This window comes from Maylandia zebra, linkage group LG2, assembly GCF_041146795.1.
Source record: "Maylandia zebra isolate NMK-2024a linkage group LG2, Mzebra_GT3a, whole genome shotgun sequence".
NCBI classification, from domain to species: Eukaryota; Metazoa; Chordata; class Actinopteri; order Cichliformes; family Cichlidae; genus Maylandia; species Maylandia zebra.
In genome coordinates, this window is record NC_135168.1 from 19,529,156 (window position 1) to 19,550,286 (window position 21,131).

Below are 21,131 nucleotides of genomic sequence, written 5' to 3' on the forward strand. Positions count from 1 at the left end.
TCAGCTTTTTGAAGTCTTATTTAATTTAGCCAAAAACACATCATACTAAAGTTTATTTTTTTAACTTCTATATATATATATATATATATATATATATACAACAGGAAGTTGTTTGCATTGCTGTGAACTTGATGTTGCAGAGCAGCTGGTCACAGAGGTTGAATGAGAAGTTCCTGTTAGGTTTTCTGCAGGGGAGAGTTGCTATGGCAGGATTTCTGCTCATCACTGTGCTTTTTTATCTGAACTGTGGCTCATTTGTTGTTGTTATAAGCAGACCTGCAGATGGCACAACCTCAAGGAGAGCCACTGTGGCTTTAAACACAGCTCTAACTTCAACTGAGAGCCTTTTTTCTGCAGGGAAACCCAATACCACTGAGGTTCCCACCGCAGGATTCACAACTAGGTATCGTAAGTCAATAAGCAAACCCACCACAGCTCCAGAAAGTCTGAGTGAAGCTGCTGGTAAAACAACTGAAAGAGAAGAAGAAGGTCCTCCAGAGTTGGGTGAGTGGACACAAACTGATATTTATTTCTGTTTTTCATTTTCTTTAATGCTGTTTAATCTCAAATTGATGACAAATTGTTAAATTCAAAGGGTTCTTCATGGAAAAGCTTACATGAGAGCAAATGAACTCCACTGATTGTCCTTTGGTTTTACTGGTCATTACTTTTCCCTTAAGCAAAAAGCCTATGTGGTAAAGCAGTTTCAGTGTAAATGCATCATGGTGACACTGAAAGAGAACAAAGCAGCCAAAACTTTAATTCAATGTAAATTCTGCTTTGAAAGTTAGATGCAACAAACTGTCTACCAACTCTAATCATGGTCGCATTAATCACTGATGAAGCGACAGACTTTCAACAACAACTTGAAGCCACAGTTTTGTAGATACTCGGAGTGTAAAAGGACTGTGTTAGTGTTTTCATATCTGCGGTCGGAGAGTCATTGTCCGAGGGCTGGGGGAGGATGTTCCACATTCTGCAGAGGGTGCAGTGAAACATTTTAGCCGTGTGTTTCCGCTGATGAAAACCAGATGTGCTGTGCAATGCCTGAGAGCAGAAAACAGAAGGCAACTCTTCTTAAAACCAGTCACATGTAATGTTGGTAATGCAGGAATATTCCACTGCACAGCGAGCAGATGCATATCCAGAACATCTACTGCAGGGGTTGTTAGTTTGTTTATTGAGCTCGTTATTTAATTCAAGAAGGACAGTGCATGTTAACTGTCTCACAGACTTGGGGCACAGGGAGTAACATCTTGTTTGCTTTCTTGGCAAGAGTCATCTCACCCTCAAAAATTAAACCGTACATTATTATTATAGCATGAAAAAATGATGGACAGCACCAAGAAACAGCTGGCCTTGTCTCCATAGTTAAATATTTTTGAATTTTTAAATTTGATTGTTTGTGCAGGGCTTTTTCCCGTTTCTGTGTTAAAATAAGCAGACCAATTCATTATTAATAGAAATATATGAGAGTCTCATCTAGTTCTCTGCAAGAGATTGAAATATAGCTATTCCAACCCCCTGAGCCACAATTGCCCCATGGCTCAGGGGGTTGGAAATCGCATCTGTAACCGGAAGGTCGCCGGTTCGATCCCTGGGCTCTCTGTCCTGGTCGTTGTGTCCTTGGGCAAGACACTTTACCCTACTTGCCTACTGGTGTGTTGGCCAGAGGGACCGATGGCGCGATATGGCAGCCTCTCTTCTGTCAGTCTGCCCCAGGGCAGCTGTGGCTACAACTGTAGCTGCCTCCACCAGTGTGTGAATGTGAGAGTGAATGAATAGTGGCATTGTAAAGCGCTTTGGGTGCCTAGAAAATCGCTATATAAATCCAATCCATTATTATTATTATTTTCCTTGAAAGCAAAGTTCCATTGTAAAGTGTCCTGTCTAAAATATTGCATATTGATGTGGTATGAGGAATGCATGCCCTGTTGTGTATCAAATGGTTTGCTTTTTTATAGCAAAGAGGTCCACCAGAGGCATTAAGGTAGCAAAGAAGCCCAAAACGGTCCTGAAGAAACCCAAAGTCATCGGCAAGAAGCCAAATGCTGCTGAAAGAGCAAAACCCCAGGTCAAAAAAAGAGTGAGCCCATCAGTGACCACAGAAACAGCCCCACGTATGTATCGGGGGTTAGCCCCAAAGTATACAGTATGCCCATCAGACAGGTTTGGTTGCTTTTTCCTGCTTGAAAGAGGTCAAGCTGTCAGGTCACACTCACACCAGGCAGCCACAAACCAAACTATTTCCTAAACTAGCTCAGATAAGAGCCATTTATGGGTTTAATATTGTGACAATCAAACTCAAGGCAGTGCTGAATGGAGGCATACTGTATATGTAAAGCCTGATGTATAACTGCTGTGTGTTACACTCATTCAGTGCAAGCTCAAACTAAAGCCTGGCAGCAGCTTCCATCCACCTGCAGCTACTTTTAAAAACACAGGTATTCATGATACAAACGCAAAATTGATTCATTGAAGCCCTTAAAAAGAAGAAAGTGCAGACTCAGACTTTTGCTGAACTGCTCACAGATTTCACCTTTCTGCTTCTGCCAGTCTTCTTTATTTACATTGGGAACACGATAAGCGATGATGTATTGTACCATATACAATGAGTTTCCTCCTCCTTCACTTCAATTTGAAGAGTTTTATTATCTTCCTCTAGCTTCCTTTTACTCTTAGCGTCTCTTGATTTTTGTCCCTCATGTATGATTGAGCCGAACTTAGTCCCTGTAGTTAACACACATCACAGAATAGAAGTGTTTTGTAGTTACTAGTGTGATTATGCACAGTCTGGTTTCTGCCGTGTGCATATTCCCTTGTATATACAGTACATATCTCATATTTGTGTACTAGACTGGAAATCGTGCCAGCTGAGTAAGCGTGTGTGTGTATAGTGCATCTGTCTGCATAATCTGTGTGTACAGAGGGAATGATCGAAGGTTAGCTCAGTGGAGGCTGGCTAGAAATAAATGCTTAGTAGGCAAGCTGTCATGTCATGTCAAATCAGAGCCGATGTTCGTTAAAATCCATGCAGGCCTGTCAGACAGTGCTGGGGTGAGATTAGCAGTGAGTGATATGACAGAAAATGTTGCATGTTGAGAATAAGTACGTGTCAAACTTATAATATTGCCTCTTCCTGGTTGTTAGCAGAGGTGTTTTCATGCCTTCATTCATCAGCAGCATGATGCATAAGTTAATATGAGTGTGACTTGACTTGAACTTTAGAACAACAGGAAGCAGCAAAGAGCGAGTCTGGGAAAAATGGGAAACCAGCACAGAGGTCAGATTCAGGGTCAGGAAAACATCTTCTATGGCTTCATTCATTTTAAATGAAAGATGAAATCTTTAGTGCTGGAGAACAATGAAAGACGCACAATAATGCTCTTCTACCTCTAGAAAAACTCCTGGTGGGATTTATTTACACAGTTAATCAGCTCAGTTGTGGATTCCTTTAATGTAGTCAAAGCTGAGTGTAATCCGGGCATCGTTGTGAGTTTGCCAGCTGTCTTTGGCTCCGCTTCAGAAGTTTGAGAATAAATTTGTGGTTTGGCAGGATTCCCGTGGTCAGCAGCAACAAAGACACATTTTGACTCACAAGCAACTCGAAGGAGATCCTACAGGAGTGCAAGGCAAAAGGGGGAAAGGGTCTTTACAGGAAATGCCATCAACATTTAGCATTCATTTATGCTACTTCTATATTCTGGCCCAACGCTTTTTAGCAGCTAATAAAGCTTCCTAAGAGGAGGAGGCATTTTGAACCGAGCTGAACCCAGCAGACAATGAGAGTCTGTCCGAGGACTCACGGCTGCAGAGCCCGTGAACAGGTTTACAGAAACCTCAGTGCTTCAGCTTTCCCTGTTTTCTACCTGCTGCCTTTGACTTAATTTGTAAACCCATCAGGGTTGAAGACACTTGAACAAGTGAAAATCTTAAAAACATAAAAGAATAATAGTTATGTTTCCGCTCAGCGTTCGTACAGAGGGGTTCAGATTTGCCCACTAAAAAGGTCAACAATAATGATGAGCATTTCCAAATTCATCATACAAGCGATTTTTGTATGGAAGCATCTGCCTTTTTATCTAATCTGCTAAAAAAAACGTGAAAAATGCTTTTGAGGGGTCAACTCTCAGCTTTTTATTCACGAGAAACGTGTGTGCATGTGTTCAGTAAAATATGTACAAGGCACGGTTATGTTTGTTTAAATGCAATGCATCCATGCGGCTGAATATTTTATACAATCACATATTGATGCAGGGCGTCAAAGCGCACTGAGCCACAAGTTCCTGGAAGTTTGATTTGAACATCTGCATTTTAAAATAATCTAACGTGCTTCAGTGTAAATAAGAAAACCCTTTTTTCCAACAGTGTGTTCTGTCTGATGGCACTAAATTATCAGAAAATGACAGTTCATAGATATTCTGTCTTTTAATAACGTTCTAAAAAAATCTGACTTCTACCTTTCGAACTCACACTTCTTCGAATTCACCCCTTCTCCTGTAATTTCATTCATAATTAAGTGAAATGACTGATAAAGCCCTGCTGGTTGTCTCAGAATGTCCTCCACTGGGTCTCGAGTCACTGAAGGTCAAAGACACACAGCTGAGGGCTTCGTCCTACAAGCGCCGAGGCCTGGGTCCCCACAGGGGTCGACTCAACATCCAGGTGACTGCGCAGAATTTAAAAAAAGATCCACCGCTGCACTTCAGGCTACTTGCAGAAGCATCATAAACACTGTGCATTCCACTTGTGTGTGGCAGTCTGGAATAGAGGATGGAGATATCTATGATGGGGCCTGGTGTGCTCAGTACAGAGATAAGAAGCAGTGGCTGGAGGTTGACGCTCGACGGCTGACTCGCTTTACTGGTGTCATCCTGCAGGGGCGCAACTCCATCTGGAGGTCAGTGCTGGTGGGTTAGAAATCAGTAAGCCTGCTGGGAAACTGGTTTCAGGACAGAATGGAAGTATTGTTTCATTTTGAAGTCCAAGATAGTGTTCCCAAAGTCTGCCTACTGTGAGATGTTACTCAATGTTACTTAATTTAAGACACATAAAAGCAGGCTTTGCTCCGTCTTCAGTTTGTGCTCTTTTTCAGAAACCTGGTAATGTCTTGATTAAGTTAAAAAGTGTGTGTCATATCACATGTGCCATATTTACAACCCAGATGTGTGTTTTCTGTTCACAAACAGCTGGGACATTGTGCATACCTACAAGGTGCAGTTCAGCAATGACACACTGGTCTGGAAGCCATGTATGAACGGGACTGAAGAGGCTGTGAGTGAACACCCGAGCTCTGATCTTCCCTCTACTCTGTGTATACGTTTCACTTTCTAAGCTGGTTATAAAAGGAGTCACGAGGCCGTTCTTTGTCTCGGGTTTATCTGTTAAAGGTAACGGGTTAGCCTTTTGCATGTTTATGAAAGAATACAGGCCAAAATAATATAAGCAAACTGATCTATCACTTGACTTTTAGGGATTTTTTTTTTTTTTTTGGGGGGGGGGGGGGTGTTTTTCTTGTATTTGTGGAATAACTTTGCGTTATTCTTACTCCCACCACAGAAGCTTGAACCCACTTCATGGACAAAAAAAGGAAAAGCCATTAGAGTTTAATTTACCCGCAAGCTGTTACCATCATTCCAACAAAGTCCTGTAAAGGAAAGTTTGGTCCATAGTGTTGACGCAGCACATTTAAAGATTATATGCTATTTCATTTTTACAGTGTGAGGGCAAAGTTTGTGACGTTCGGTTATTGAAAACTCAAAAACTGGTTTAACTGTGCAGATTTGTTGGGGTTTGTTCTTTCCCCTGCTCTGTCTGGCATGTGTGACTCAGCCACAGCTGGCACGATGTGCCAGATGTGCTTTGTCCAACCTTTTTTTTTCTTTCTTTTTTTCCCCACGGGGCTTTTGAATTCAGGTGGTGAAAATCAGAGGAGATCAAAATATGACAAGCGTGCACAAACTGACGTTAAAATTCACGGTTTGCAGTGATAGAGCAATGTGCTCATATTCAGTTATGAAAATAGTTTTTACAGTACAATTTTATATTTTTATTACTAAAAAAATCGTATTTGTATTATAGGTCGTTAACCTAAATGTGTCCTTGTGTCGCAGATATTTGAAGGAAACCAAGATGCAGAGACACCCGTCCTCGCCCTCTTCAACACTTCCACAGTGGCACGCTATATTCGGATCAACCCACAGTCCTGGTACCAGAATGGGACGAAGGGGCACATCTGCCTGAGAGCTGAGGTGTTGGGCTGTGCACTCTCAGGTATAAGAGGCCACTAGCTGGAAATAGTTTTTTTACATTCATATAGATATAAGTATTTAATTAAAGTGACACACGTTTCCCATTTTACAGATCCAAACAGTATCTATCCATGGCAGACAGAGCCCACAGAGTCCAAAGACAAGCTGGACTTCAGACACCACAACTATAAGGAGATGAGAAAGGTGTTTGTTTTATATCCTGAACATTTTAATGTGTGTGTGGTCTGCTTGGTCTGACCAAAAGCAAATATACAGAGGTTTCATTCTGTTGAATGAACTGTGCTGCCACTACGAGCTGTCTGAATCTGACGGTCAGAAAACAAACAACCAAAGCAAACACAGGTCCACCTTCCCCAAACATAGCCAGAGGTCTGACATGGCTGATTTATGGGATGTAGACGTATGAAATGTTTATACTCCACTTCAGTGACAAGAAGTTTCTCTGTGCCATCTAACTTACTTTGTATGTGTATTTTATGCGTTCTTTGGCAGTTTTTTAACTTCAATTTCCTAAAAGAAGTGTTGGATAAATACTTCAGATGGTTCAAAGACACTCAGACTAAATGAGGAACCTTCAGATAATTAATTTCTAATAATCCGTTTGTAAAATAATTTACCCCACATTTTTATACATATCATTTGTTTCCCGCTGAGATGGGTTGAAATGATGCACTTGAATTTTATCTGGGCATCATCTAAGCTTAACACACTTCCAATGAGGCTACAAAACAGTTGCCCTTTGAAATACTGTGTCAGTGAAACACGTTTTTTTGTTTTTTGTTTTAACAGCTGATGAAGTCAGTACAAGAGGAGTGCCCTGACATCACGCGCATCTACAGCATCGGGAAGAGCTATATGGGGCTGAAGCTCTATGTCATGGAGATCTCCGACAATCCAGGAAAACACGAGCTGGGTGAGACTTACAGAGAAATGTGAAAGCGGCAGGAGAGGGAAGCTTAACTCTAGGAAGAAAAGCTCATCAGTGAAATCATTTGGGTTTTTTTAACACAAATCAAAGCTTAATCTAGTCTTACTAGTTAGAAGGTTTCCGGTTTTAATCCCTGACTCCTCTAGTCTGGATGTCAGAGTATCCTTGTGCAACGCAAAAAAGCAGAAGACCCTAAATTCCCTGAGGATGGCAGTGGTGCTCTGTGCGTGTTCATGACGTCCACCTCCTCCTCACAGGTGTTTTTTAATTTACTTCTCAGAAGCTGAACTTCTTATTTCTAATTAGAAACATGGCACAAAGCTGCAATCATTATTTACTTATTGAGAGCTTGGAACACTGTGAAGAGTCAGGGCTTTGGCTCTTTACTGGTTTAAATCTTATCTTAAACTCAGGATTTTCTCAGCTATCACTAGAAAATACTCCTGCAGATCAGCTGTTATGACATCTGGAGTTCCACAGGCGTTAATCATGGAGCCTGTTCTTTTTTCTCTTTGTACATGCTCCATCTAGGTCAAAGTATTCCTCAACATAATTTGCCTTTTCATTGATGTCTATAATATTTACAGTTTTATTTACCGTTTAATCTGGGCAGACACTGTTTCATAAGAAAGCTCCAATCTAAAGCTTCAACTAAACCTTGAATCTTCCACATGGTGCTGTGCTGCCATGCCGCTTCTCCCCTAATGAGACAGTAAACTAAGAGGTCAGCAGGTCAGTATACTGGTTCTGACCGTGTCTTTCAGCCCTTCTTCAGATACAGTGCACTACTGTGTGAGACATAAACAGTCCAGAGTTCTCCCTCGTTTGCTTTAAGGTGTACAAATGTTTTCTTTGGCCTCATCGACTCAGCCCGCGTGGCAGCAGAGTGGTAGGTAGGGTATTTCCCGCCAAAAAATCACTTCAGGTTGTTATGTTGAAGTCAGTCGGGGGGAGGTTGGGGTCTGTTTGGGTTTAAATCTGTGCTCTTGTTTGGTTAACCACATCTTCTTCATTGTTCTTTTCTCTGATTTATTTTACGGTGCTGTTGCTAAGGGTGGCTGTAGCTCAGGTGGCAGAGCAGGTCAGCCACTAATCTGAAGGTTGGTGGTTCGATCCCAGGCTGCCTCCTGGCGGCATGCCAAATATCCTTGGGCAAGATACTAACCCCGTGTTTGCCTACTGGTGGTGGTCAGAGGGCCCGGTGGCGCCAGTGTCCAGCAGCCTAGCCTCTGTCAGTGCGCCCCAGGGCAGCTGTGGCTACAATGTAGCTTGCCATCGCCAGTGAATGACTGAATGTAGTGTGAAGCGCTTTGGGGTCCTTAGGGACTAGAAAAGCGCTATACAAATGCAGGCCGTTTGCCATTTACCATGATGGCTTTGTTGAAGCTGAGGTCATATTTATAGCATTTAAGCATTCTCCACTGCAACCACTGAACATACAAGGTATGGACATTGAGGCTGTGGACAGCTACAGGTACCTTGGTGTTCATCTGAACAATAGACTGGACTGGACTCATAACTCAGACGCCCTCTACAGGAAAGGGCAGAGCAGGCTGTACCTGCTGCGGAGACTCAGGTCGTTTGGAGTGGAGGGCCCACTCCTGAAGAAATTCTATGACTCTGTTGTGGCTTCTGCTATCTTTTATGGTGTGGTCTGCTGGGGCGGCAGCATCTCTGCTGGGGACAGGAAGAGACTGAACAGGGTGATCCGAAGGGCCAGCTCTGTTCTAGGATGCCCTCTGGACCCAGTGGAGGTGGTGAGTGACAGGAGAACGGCGGCTAAGCTGTCATCCCTGATGGACAACATCTCCCACCCCATGCAGCAGACTGTGACAGCACTGAGCAGCTCCTTCAGTGGGAGACTGCGGCACCCACGGTGTGGGACGGAGAGATTTCGCGGGTCTTTCCTCCCCACTGCTGTCAGACTCCATAATAAAGACTTTAACTGATCAAGCACACACATCCATACATATGCAATAATACTAAGTGCAATAATCCTTTCTGTCATCGTTGTATTTTTACTCAGTTGTATATAGTATTTGTATTTGTATTCTATTTTTATCTTATTGTATATTTATTTTATTTTATTCTACTGTATATAGTATTTTATTTTATTCTATTCTGTACAGCTGTGTACTGTATTTATTCTTATTGTATTCTAATTTTTGCCTCATAACTTTTGCACTGTCCACTTCCTGCTGTGACAAAACAAATTTCCCACGTGTGGGACTAATAAAGGTTATCTTATCTTATCTTATCTTATAGAATATGACCTTTAAACATAGTGTGAACAAGAAATTGAATGCAAATCTGCCCCCATACTCATCTTATACTTGGTCCCCTGGTATAATCCCAGAACACCACACTGGGAGGGGTGATGATATCTCCCCCCTGACCTGTCATCCTGGCTCCCCCTTGCCATAGCATGTGTGCTGCACCTCATCAATCTCTAGCTGTGAGAGCAGCATGAGGGGTCTAGCCTAGTACCCTTGCTGAATACAGATGCCCCAGGTGAGAGTCTAACTTGAAAGTCCCACTCCAGAGGCGTGTAGTCTTACCAATACGCTATCCAGCTGCTATTATACTATATATATATCTCTCTATAGATTGGATGGATGGGAGAGCTTTAAATCTGTGCTTTAAAGTGTTTTAAATAGCCTCGGAGCCATTTTCATATTTAAAATATATTTGCTTACAGCACAGCTCGCTGTTTGAAAACTTTCTGAGTGTTATGTGCCGTATTTGTTGTTAGCAGTGAAGTGAGCTCAGAGTCCTCCTCATGAGCATTTCTCAGAATAACATGTGACATTTCAGAGATACCTGCCATTGAATGTGCAGTATGTGGCCCACTGATCTGTGCAACTCTGCATGTAAAACATCAAACTGCACGTGTATTAAAAGCTGTTGCATATGATATCCACTGCACATAAAGGATTTTGATGTGATTTGTGTTTAAATCTTTAAAGGCATTAACCAAATGACAAGTAAAAGTCTGGTATGAGCCAGCCTTCCCATCTCTGTGTTTGGCGCCCCCTGCAGGAGAACCAGAGTTCCGATATGTTGCAGGGATGCATGGAAACGAGGTGCTGGGACGAGAGCTCCTGCTAAATCTCATGCAGTACATCTGCCAGGAGTATAAACGGGGAGACCAGCGCATAGTGCACCTGGTCAAAGAGACCCGCATCCACCTTCTGCCCTCCATGAACCCCGATGGATATGAGATGGCTTTTAAAAAGGTGCAGGAAACTCCCCTGTCAGCTCTGAATGTCAGCACTAGACATGAGAGTAATAAATTACCAGAACTGAAAGGAGTTAATCCTGTTTTCTTTGACGTTCAGGGCTCAGAGCTGGCAGGCTGGTCGCTGGGACGTTACAGCTATGAAGGCATCGATATGAACCACAACTTTGCTGACCTCAACTCAGTGATGTGGACCGCCATCGAGCTGGAGACAGACCGGTCCAAACTCATCAACCACTATTTCCCCATCCCTGAACAGTACACCACCGAAGAAGCTTTTGTGAGACACACGAGTGACAAACACACATTTCACACACACGAAAAACATCTCCATCACCTGTTTTCCTGCCTCTCAATTTCATATTTTATTGTAGAATGATTTAAAACTTTGATACTTTAATGGCGTTTTAATCCTAACGGTTTAAACACGACGGTGACGGGTCATAGTATTTTTACATCGATTCAGTCCTGAGAAAAGGCATCAGTAAAAACAACCTGTACACGTGGACCAGGGTCATGTGGAGGCTTTCAGAAGCAGGGATAGTTCAAACCAAACATGTCTAAATTTAACATTTTATTTTTAACTTTAAAATTCTCTGACTGTCTGGGTGATAAATAACGATTTTCAGTATGAATTAATTAATTAAAAAACCATTAAACAAATAAAAACATTTAAAAAAATGTAATTTAAAAAATTAAACTGGAAAATAGAAAGAAAAAGGAATTTTTTAAAATAAAAACAGATATTTTAAACTTAGTTTTTCTAACAATAGGACAAAGTCCTTTTAATAAGCTTCCAGTTTTTCTTCCTGTAATTTTGTAGGTTTCACTCTTAGATTGTGATGAGTCATACCTAAATGTTTCTTATGGCTAATTTGTGCCTCCTTGTCTCCTCTTTCCTCCTGCCTGCGATCCCAAAGTTAATCTCAATACAACACATTGAAGGATGTCTTAATTCAAATGCATCTAGTGGGTAGAGGAAGAAAGGAGCTGCAGGAGGGTTATAATTGATGCTTCTTTGTTTCTTGTGGAACAAACAACAGCTAGAGCTTGTAAAACAGCTAAAAAGGTGGACAGATATCCACAGCATCATGTTTTCTGGGGATACCGTCCACTATTTACTGGCATTAAAATGTCACCTAAAACAGAGTCGAGTTTACCCTGATTGCAAGTTTTAACAAACTCGCCACCTTTAACATCAGGTGGCGTCAGAGACCCGAGCTGTCATCAGCTGGATGCAGAACATCCCATTTGTTCTGGGTGCCAACCTCCACGGTGGAGAGCTGGTGGTCACCTACCCATATGACATGACACGGGACTGGGCGCCTCGTGAGCACACGCCCACCGCTGATGAGAGCTTCTTCCGCTGGTTGGCGGTAGTGTACGCCAGCACCAATCAGGTGACTGCTCCTTCCACGCTCTTAAACTACAAAACGCCTTAAAGAAAGTGAGTGAACAGTGTACTTTTACACGTAATATAAAACAGGTGATGTCCAACCATGACCGCCGGCCGTGCCACAACAAGGACTTCCTGAGATACAACAACATCATCAATGGAGCCGACTGGCACAATGTGCCTGGAAGTAAGAACGAGTGTTTTTAAAGTCAGATTTAAAGCTTAAATCTCTGTTCTGTTTCTTAAATTAACATTTAATTTTTATTCTGTTTATCTCCTTTATCAGCTTACAAGACAAAATTAATACCATCAGAATCTGCAGACAGATGTGACCTTAACTCTAACTTTTTCACTACCTAAAATTACTTATGCATTACTAGGTTACTTTCAGTCTGCTTAAATTTAATAATAGTATAATCATTTCTTTGTTACCTGTGAAAAACTGATTTGTTACCCTGTTAATCTGGTGCGCCTACCTTTAAGTCAGGGCTCTCGAACTCCAGGCTTCGAGGGCTGGTGTCCTGCAGGTTTTAGATGTGTCCTTGATCCAACACAGCTGATTTAAATGGCTAAACAACCTCTGCAACATGTCTTGTTGAGGTAATGAATCAAATGAACTAATCATTTGATTCAGGTGATTTGATTCATTTGATTTAGTGTGTGTTGACCCAGGGTGGTATCTAAAACCTGCAGGACACTGGCCCTCGAGGTCTGGAGTTCGAGACCCCGACTTTCAGTATATGTAGGTAAATATAACTGCACTTAATTTTCATTTATTTACAGAGGAATTAAGGCCTTTGTCATGGGCTGTATTACAAAGTGCTGCTGTCAAAATATTAAAAGTGTTTTTCAGCTTGCTAACAAACCTGGTTGCTCTGAAACTGATGGTATACATATGCACACCTATTTAAAAGTAAATAAGATGCTTTGGGTGAAATAGGGGAGACTAAATGGATAAAGACGATATTATACAACCTCTGTACCCTTAATGACAGGTTTTGACACCTATGTATTAGTAAAGACGTAGTTTGACAAACATTAGAATAGGTCACAGTTTTTTCCAAGGTCCCTAGTAAGTAGGGATGGGTATCGTTTAGGTTTTATCCGATACCGGTGCCAAACCGGTACTTTTGAAAGGGTGCCGGTGCTTAAACGGTGCTCAAACCGGTGTTTAAAGAATGGAGAACACAAAATTGGTCCAAAAACCTCTCATGTTCAGCTGTTTTTTTGTAAAAAGATAACAATGTTAGCCTTTTCTGCAGCTATGGGGCATATATGGTATCACTCTTGGCTGGAAGCAGTGCTTAAACAATGGAAAAAACACAAACTTTGTCCAAAAACCTCTCATGTTTAACTGTTTTCCACTTTTTCTTTGGTCATTTTAGCCTTTTTGGCCAGGGTGAAGGGAGTATCTGCCATCAAACAAGAAGACAGCAGCATGTAACTACGACGGTGTTTGCTAGTTGCCATCATGGCACTGGATACCGGTACCCATCCCTACTAGTAAGATTCACAGGCGCAGATCAGCCTCACTAGCTTCATTTTGTTCTGAAAGCAGAGCTGAAATATGACTGAAACCTCTCGGGTCAGAACAGATAAACTAGGGTTTCTCCTAGCAGGTGACCAAAGATGTGTTTGATTTAGCTGAACATGACTATGTCTTTAAAAACATAAACTCAACACCAGAAAAACCTCAGCACAAAACATAACTTGGATTGAATAAATAAAGTTCGTCATATTTTTCTTTTTTACTTTCAGGTATGAATGACTTCAGCTATCTGCACACCAACTGCTTCGAGGTGACTGTGGAGTTGTCCTGTGATAAATTTCCTCACGCCAGCGAACTTCCCATCGAGTGGGAAAACAACAGGGAGTCTCTGCTGACTTACATGGAGCAGGTATATTACTTATAGGTTTAGTTTATGAACGGCTTGATTATCATTTTATTTAATTTTTTTAAAGGCTGTGTTTATTTTAGGTGCATCGTGGTATTAAGGGTGTGGTTCGCGACAAGGATACGGGGGCTGGAATAGCAGACGCCGTTATCAAAGTCGATGACATTAATCATCACATTAGATCAGGTACATTTTTATTTCACGTCAGATATTGAATCAGTTTTGGTGGTAAGAATAACAGAAGCAACTAAACATCAATAGCCTGTCAATAGATTCTGGACATTTTTAATTATTTCTTTATCATGATGTTAAGTGGAAATCTGATAACGTGATAAAATGTTGGCCCTTTTTGCATGTTTTATAATAAAGGAAAAAAATAAGGTTTTCTGGATGTTTGTGTATACTGTGATAGTCCACTGCACTGATACTTTTCCTCATGCCACCTTCTGTTATTTCCTTTCTGCAGTGGCCGATGGCGATTACTGGCGGTTGCTGAACCCCGGCGAGTATCGGGTGACGGCCACCGCAGAGGGCTACTTCCCCTCCTCCCGGACCTGCCAGGTCATGTATGACCACTACCCCACAATCTGTGATTTCCGCCTCACTAAGATGCCCAAAGAGAGGCTGAAGGAGCTTTTGATGAAGGGAGGGAAACTTCCCAAAGACCTGCAGCTCAGGCTGCGGCAGCTACGCATGCGGAAGCTGCGTGTCACCACCAAGGCAATCAACCGGAGACGCGCTGCTGCAAAACGGGCAAAGAGGGTGTGATAATGATCGTGATCAAAGCGAGAACAAAGCAGGACTTGGTTCAAAGACCCACCTTCGCAGGATTCACACATTAGAAATGTTTTTATCTTCTGCTGTGGAGCAGCAGAGCAACTTAGGAAAAAGTCTGCAGCGAAAGCCACATTAATTATTCTGATTTCTGGGGAAAAAAATGTATGTGATGTCATATTGTTTTCTTTGAGCTCAAGAGAATGAACACATTTTATAAGAGAAGTCAATAATTGAGTCCTTCTTTATTACATGATTAGTATTTGACCTTACAGTTAAAAATTAAAAACAAAACTAATTCACTTCAGAACACTGAGCTTCCACTTGACACCGTTTCTCATCTTTGGAGCGGTCGGGACCTCGGCGTCTACGGAGGGGAAAAGATGGGAAACAATAAGAGAAAATTTTAAATGGTGGCATTTAATATTTATCTGACTAAAAAGGTGAAACTAAGGAGAAGAGAAGTGACTGGCTAAAGAAACAAATTGTGCTGACCTTGCTGTGAAGCTGCTGGTCTCTGCTGCTGTTGGAAAGAAGCCATGATGCTGTTTGCCGTGGAGTTTGGCCCAGTGAGCTGCAGAGCAGGAAAAGTTTAAGATTTATTTTTGGCCTTTGTCATTTTTATGACAGGTCAGTGGAGTGGGCAGGAAAGGAGGGAATGACGTTAAGGAAAAGGCCCACACTCATGCCGGTAGGACATGTCCACAATACCTTGCCTAGGTGACATCACAGTCAGATGCCAAACCAACTCATCTGGCTCCTTCGATGTGGAGGAGTAACGACTCGACTCTGTGTCCCTCCCAAATGATTTAAACCCTCACTCTAAAGGAGAGGCCAGCTCATAGCAATAAGTCAGATATGTCATACTTCTGAAGAACCTCCTGAAGAAACTACCACAGATTCCTCCGAGAAACATGTTTGAATTCTTTCTCAGTGACTGCAAAACACATGTCGACTGGTTGGGCAACTCCTACACACCCCAAATATCCTCAGGAGGATAAAGAGCTGGTCCAGCGGTCCACAATCAGGAAGAAAACCTGAATCTGATGTTCGACTAATGGAGAGACCTCTCCAGTACCCTGCCATACATCTTCCCAGGAAGGCTGAATAGTGCAAACCCCCCAAATAGTGTACCCTTATCCCAGGCAGGGTGACCAGCTCCCTTTATTTGTTCTCTTTCATAAAAGGTCCTTTTAGTGTATTTAGGATTCATGTAAGTTCATGTAAATTCATGTAAGATAGATCTTTAGATCCATACTAATGCACAAAGCCAAATGTGCAGAAAGACTGTTAAAGACAATGATAAGAACTATATTTACCGGGGCTTGGCTGGTCTGCAGGCCTTCAGGCCACACCTCAGGAACTGCTGCCTCCATCATCTGCAGAGCTTCATCGTAGGTCAGCTGCAGCTTTTCTGCCTGTTTGTCAAACTGGAACAGCACCAACACCTTCAGCAGGTTGTGGACTTCCTCTGTCAGGGAGAATTAACAAATAAGGTTTCACCTAGATGGATGTAACATCACTGAAGGGTACAGTGACTTATACAAGTCTTGAATTCTGTATTAAAACAAGACGTGTGCATGTGAGCAGTAAAACTTTTCTACTTACTATGTTTAAATTGCACACCAAGTCAGACCAGGAATTAATCTTTTGATGTCAAGTTCAAACAAGAGGAATGATTATAAAGAAAAACCTTGTGAAGGGGAGCAGCACTAAATGTGGACCAACAACTGTTTGCTGATGTTTTTGTTCCATAGTCGTACCTCTCATTTTGTCCACAGTAGTGATGATCTCAGCCAGGGCGAACATCAGTGCTCTGTCCTCCATTGGGCTTCCTTCCTTCAAGCTGAGCTTCTTTCTCTCTGCTTTCCGCCGGTTCTTCGATGATCTCCTGCGAGCACGTTGACAAACATTCCATCAGTAACAAAGCTGAAGTATTTTCCAGCTGGGCTACGCTTGACAAACTCTTAAGGTGGAAGCGGCTGGCTTACGAGGAGATGCGGGAGTTACTGTGAGAGTATTTGGAATTGGTCATCACACTGCTGGCTTCAGAGTAAAGCTCAGCGTCAGCACAGTCTGGACCGTCTTCGTCTGGTGAAGCGGACAAAAGGTCGGGTCACAACACGTTCACGTTAGATAACACAAAAACCGCTAATTCAGTCCGATTCTCACCGAGCATGTCCAGTCTGGCTTTCTCTTTCTGCTCTCGAACCACAGCCAGGCGGGTCTTGTGTCGGGTGAAAGCCCCAACCTGAGCCTCCAGGAAGGAGGTTTGGGTGTTTACAGCTGATGGAAAACATCAACATGCTAAGACTATGCCCTCTTTGTATGGCTGCCCTCTTTCTTAGTAGCATGGTTCAATAAAATAAGAGACTGAACTTCTCTTACCTTCTAATATGGCGGGTTTCAGGTTGGTTTCAGTGATGTCCTGTCTGTTGTGCATGTAAATCTGAGGCAGGCAGAGGAAATATTTGTGTTCTATTGTGTAAAAAGAAAGGTGAAGGCAAAGTGAAAAGGCCCAAGAGATGGCGGTTTATTTACTGACCAATCGGAGCGCCTCCTCCCAGGATGCCCCAGTGATTAGAGCTAAGATGGCTTCCTCACAGTCCTGTGGGAATAAAGGAAAATCAGGCATTCAGACCTTGGCTAGCAACTGCAGGCAGGAAGTGCTACACTGCTGGATGATCTTTAGCTGTATCAGAATTTCTCAGGTTGGTCATGGCTGCAGAAGAGCTTACTTTAGCATACTGGTCCAACAGCAGAGCAGCTTCTGAGTAGCGCCTCTGTTCATTCAGCTTCTCTACAAAGGAACAAAGCAGAAACATTCACTGGAAATATAATCCAGCAGCGATGTGGCTTCTTGACTTTCCACTTAATCTCCAGGTCACATGACCACCTGTTCTTATGATTACCTGCCAGGTCTCTGGCCAGCAGAGCTAACTGGTCGGGTGGTAGCGGTATCTGCTGCGCCACGCAGATGGCGTTCCTCCAGCTGGAGCTGGTGGCAAAAGCTTGCAGGGCCCGTGCTGGCTCTCCACATCGCCAAAGGAGCAGGCCGGCCTGCTCCGCCTGCTGCTGCTCCACCAGGTGCTCGGCATAGGCACAGCTCAGTGTCTTGAGGTCAAAGAGCAAAGTGTCAAAATTAACTAGCATATAAACACAAGACCGGGTGAACAGGTGAGCGCTTTCTACGGGTGAATTTATGTGTGTGACCTTATTCACAGCGTAAAGTGCCACAGTGAGATTTGAAATGAGGTTTGATTATCGAAGAATGTAAAATAAATTCTCTATTTATATTTGTGTTAATTTCATCCATTAGACTTTGCTCGGTGCCTTTTTATTCTTAAAAATGTTTTTAAGACATTTGTAGTCTGATTTCTCTTCTTTAAATTACCTCTAATAATAAAATAAAAACTTTTTAAAATTGTTCTCCTTTTCTTTAAATTAAGAAAAAACTTTTATATTTAATGTCTTAAGATCTGTCCAGCTTTCATCCAAAAGGCTTCGGTGTCTTTAACTCAAACTGAACCTCACGTAACCCAAGACGTGGCTCACTGCAGTCACAGAGGCCACGGTGTGATGCGAGTGTGGGCCAAATCGCCTGGTAAAGCATCTCAAGTCTGTGTTATACTTCAACACCATCAGCTGGTGTTGAAGACCACCACCTCTGTTTGATGATGGTCAATCACAGTGGATCTACATGGCCTCTTTTGCTTAAACCACGTGTCGTGTCTACTCAGTCCAAAATGTAAACATCTGCACTTAAAGGAAAGAGGAGAGTACAGCTGAGTCCTGGGCCTCATGTTGTGCCGTGGCTGTTCAGTCTCTCCTATGTAAAAGGTCCAAACGCTCCTCCCTGCACTGCACAGCATACAAGGAGACAACCCTGCAAGGGGTTAAATACCTGAGAGTCAGTGTTTACAGCTGTATGAGGTGAAATGTTTCAAATGTTTCACTCCATCCAGATCTGTGGATGACTGAGAACACAACACTGACAAATTTCACATTTAACAAATTATCTTTTATAAAACTTGAGTCTGGGAAAAACAAGCACAATCTCAACAAAATGCCTCAGTTTTCCCACATCCATCCAGTCATTACAAAGAAATTCCACTAGTAAATCAAAGAGCCCCATCAGCACGGCTCTTTTGGGTTTAACCACCTGACTTTGGTGTGGCATGGCAGACAATGTGGGATGTCTTTGTCAGACAAAAGGCTGTAAAACTGACAAAGAATCAGACCTCTGGCCTGGAAATAATAAACAGCTCAGAAAGCCTCTTTCATCGTGATTTAGCCTTGATGATTTTTATGCCATTTTATTTTCCATTTTTTCTGCAAAACTATCGGGCCAGATTAAACCCTTCTGTGGGTGTATGTTTGTCATTCCTGGTATTAGTGATTTGAAAAACTATGATCAGTGTCATGAATGCATGTGTCATGTTGCAGTGTTTGGGTTCAGCTCGACACGGACCTGAAACAGTCCTGAGCTGTGTGCGTACCTTGTAGTGAGCGCTGTCTGCTGAGTACAGTCTCAGAGCTTCACTGTAGAGCTTCTGTTCCTTCACGAGCTGCAGAGCTTCAGGAAAATGTTCCTCTCCTGTACAAAAACACTCATCATGTAACTTAAAAAGATTCTGGCAGAGTTTCCAAAAACAGCAACTCTCAGTAAGATAAGACCAAGCTGACAGGCACAAGCGGACTGACCACACTTGCTGAGATGGTGCAGGGCCTTTCTGTAGCGCTTCAGGTGTTTGTCGATGGTGTAGCGCTGGTAGTTTGGCTCCAGGCTCTTCAGCATGTTCAAGAAAGGCAGGTACTCTTTGGGGTCCTGCAGGGATTGAGGAGATAGCAACATGAATCAGCTGTATCCTTACTCTATACACAATGTGAAAGATTAACCTTTCTGTTGCTGCACAAAAAATAAAGATCTCAAAACTTTGGACATGGAAAAGTCTTTAATTCACACCAAATTTACTGATACTCTTTCCCCTGATTACACCACAGGCTCTCAGAGCATTAAAGTCTCCTGTTTAATGTTTGGAAAAAAAAAATAAAATCAAATGGTCTATCATTATTAGAAATAATGTAAAACGTATTTTAAATAACACATCCTGATGATCCACTAACTTATTTACTGATCTCACTATCAACGATTCTGTATAAAGTATATAGTATATCATGGCACTGAGGTAAAGTCTGGTGGTTCCTCTTCCCCTGCAGTCTCCTACCTTCTGGGATTTCTCCGCCACCATGAGTACGAGGTCAAAGTCGTATGTTCCCAGCGAGTAGTCATAAAGGTCGTTGACATTGACGAGGAAGAGGAGGTACTTTAACGCCTCCTCAGCACTCACAGCACCAGGAGCTTTAGGAGGGTTCTCTAAATAGGAATGCACACACAGAGCACTGAGTGAAGGATCAGAGCAAGTACAGACAGAAAGGTCATCGATGGGTCTAAGGTGTGCTCACCTCGAAGCTCGTGGACCTTCTGCAGAGCAATTTCCAGCTCAGGAACAGTCTTCTTCACATATGCAGTAAGGATGGACAGACAGAACCTGAAAGGAGAATTGTTTTATGTCCCACTGCTCCCATCAAATGATCCAATTACTGAACATTTCTAATCCTTCCTAGTTTTACTTTCAGCTATTTTAAGATCGCAAATAGTACAGTTTGTTACATTAATATGTTTACTATCATTTAAGAAAAAAAAGATTTCACTGACTTGTTTGGATCCATTGAATCCATGACACTCCGTAAAGCATCACACACCACGTCCACTTTCTTCTGCTTCGAGGCAGGCTGAGGCTGGACCGGGCTGCTTTCAGAACGGGGGTACATACTACCGGTCGTATCCTCCTCTCTGAGTAAAAAACGGAAGAAATTTTTTTTTTGTTTAAATAAAAATAAAAAACAAACTGCAACCTTCAGGGATTAAAGATCGAAACAAATGCACAAATAATAAGAAACTGCAGTTCCTAAAATGTCCACTTGAGGCTCCAGCAGTGAGTCAGTCCCCGTAGACGCCCATGTTAAAATCTCTTTACAGCAGAAATAAACATGTTTACAGCCTGATACAAAACTGTTTTGATCCAGGCATCCATCTTTTCACGTATGGCCAATTTACAGTCACCAGTTAAACCAATATGCAAGTCTATGGGCTGTGGGAGGGAACTGGAGTGCCCGGAGAAAACCCACAAACAAAGGATCTAACAAATAATATGACTCAATGGGAACGAACATCCAATATTTTCAGCTTTATTAAATTCTAGTATTTTAATTAATCAGTTAGTACTAATTAGCAGGCATCTGTTTCTATGCACTGCACCAATACTAAACATTCTTTTCCAATAGGATAACTTGTGGCTGAAATGTTGATGCCAAGTCTTTAAAATGCAGTAAAAACAGCAGTTTTTAAAAACAGCAGGTGATGTCACACCATACAGTCATTTTTCTTTTAAGGTGAGAATGTATTCCTTTGACCTCTTTGAAAAGTCTTACTTTAGTTCAGTGAGGAAGAGGTTGATGTGGTTGATGGAGCTGAGCTGTTTGATGAAGGTCTCTATGTTCTCCAGGAAAGCCTTTGAAGAAAAATAACATTGTTTTTACTCATTCACAGCCTTGTTATAGCTTA

The 21,131-nt window shown here is 42.2% G+C and overlaps 2 protein-coding genes across 3 annotated transcripts in view; one reads left to right on the top strand and one right to left on the bottom strand.

Annotated features, from left to right (window-relative positions):
- Positions 1 to 145: 145 nt before the first annotated feature.
- Positions 146 to 19,443, top strand: cpxm1b (carboxypeptidase X (M14 family), member 1b). Of its 2 annotated transcripts, XM_076889926.1 has the most exons (15): positions 146 to 504; positions 1,965 to 2,120; positions 4,556 to 4,665; positions 4,761 to 4,900; positions 5,190 to 5,274; positions 6,114 to 6,273; positions 6,364 to 6,455; positions 7,062 to 7,185; positions 10,240 to 10,436; positions 10,539 to 10,718; positions 11,641 to 11,838; positions 11,925 to 12,021; positions 13,593 to 13,732; positions 13,813 to 13,915; positions 14,196 to 19,443. In XM_076889926.1, exons 1-15 carry the CDS (start codon positions 204 to 206, stop codon positions 14,495 to 14,497), a joined length of 2,385 nt encoding a protein of 794 aa, XP_076746041.1. In that variant the 5' UTR covers positions 146 to 203; the 3' UTR covers positions 14,498 to 19,443. The 2 variants fall into 2 exon arrangements, with proteins under 2 accessions (XP_076746041.1, XP_004571203.3); XM_004571146.5 differs by lacking the exon at positions 1,965 to 2,120.
- elp1 (elongator acetyltransferase complex subunit 1) overlaps positions 14,730 to 21,131 on the bottom strand; it is an 18,867-nt gene continuing 12,465 nt past the window's right edge. Inside the window, exons 21-36 of the mRNA XM_012924657.4 lie at positions 20,999 to 21,078; positions 20,223 to 20,360; positions 19,970 to 20,055; positions 19,732 to 19,880; positions 19,208 to 19,331; positions 19,003 to 19,100; positions 17,416 to 17,617; positions 17,242 to 17,303; positions 17,049 to 17,111; positions 16,892 to 16,952; positions 16,676 to 16,789; positions 16,495 to 16,594; positions 16,267 to 16,394; positions 15,823 to 15,974; positions 14,999 to 15,077; positions 14,730 to 14,870 (exon numbers count right to left, since the gene is read on the bottom strand). Of these exons, the coding sequence (XP_012780111.2) occupies positions 14,803 to 14,870; positions 14,999 to 15,077; positions 15,823 to 15,974; positions 16,267 to 16,394; positions 16,495 to 16,594; positions 16,676 to 16,789; positions 16,892 to 16,952; positions 17,049 to 17,111; positions 17,242 to 17,303; positions 17,416 to 17,617; positions 19,003 to 19,100; positions 19,208 to 19,331; positions 19,732 to 19,880; positions 19,970 to 20,055; positions 20,223 to 20,360; positions 20,999 to 21,078 (1,704 nt within the window). The 3' untranslated portion in view covers positions 14,730 to 14,802. The remainder of the gene's footprint in view (positions 14,871 to 14,998; positions 15,078 to 15,822; positions 15,975 to 16,266; positions 16,395 to 16,494; positions 16,595 to 16,675; positions 16,790 to 16,891; positions 16,953 to 17,048; positions 17,112 to 17,241; positions 17,304 to 17,415; positions 17,618 to 19,002; positions 19,101 to 19,207; positions 19,332 to 19,731; positions 19,881 to 19,969; positions 20,056 to 20,222; positions 20,361 to 20,998; positions 21,079 to 21,131) is intronic.

Bases quoted from the DNA above. Each gene is read 5' to 3' on its own strand.
- cpxm1b (XM_076889926.1), top strand. From the start codon at position 204: ATGGCAGGATTTCTGCTCATCACTGTGCTTTTTTATCTGAACTGTGGC. The intron at 4,901-5,189 runs GTCAGTGCTGGT...GTTCACAAACAG, and splicing joins GGGCGCAACTCCATCTGGAG to CTGGGACATTGTGCATACCT. The intron at 11,839-11,924 runs GTGACTGCTCCT...AATATAAAACAG, and splicing joins TGTACGCCAGCACCAATCAG to GTGATGTCCAACCATGACCG.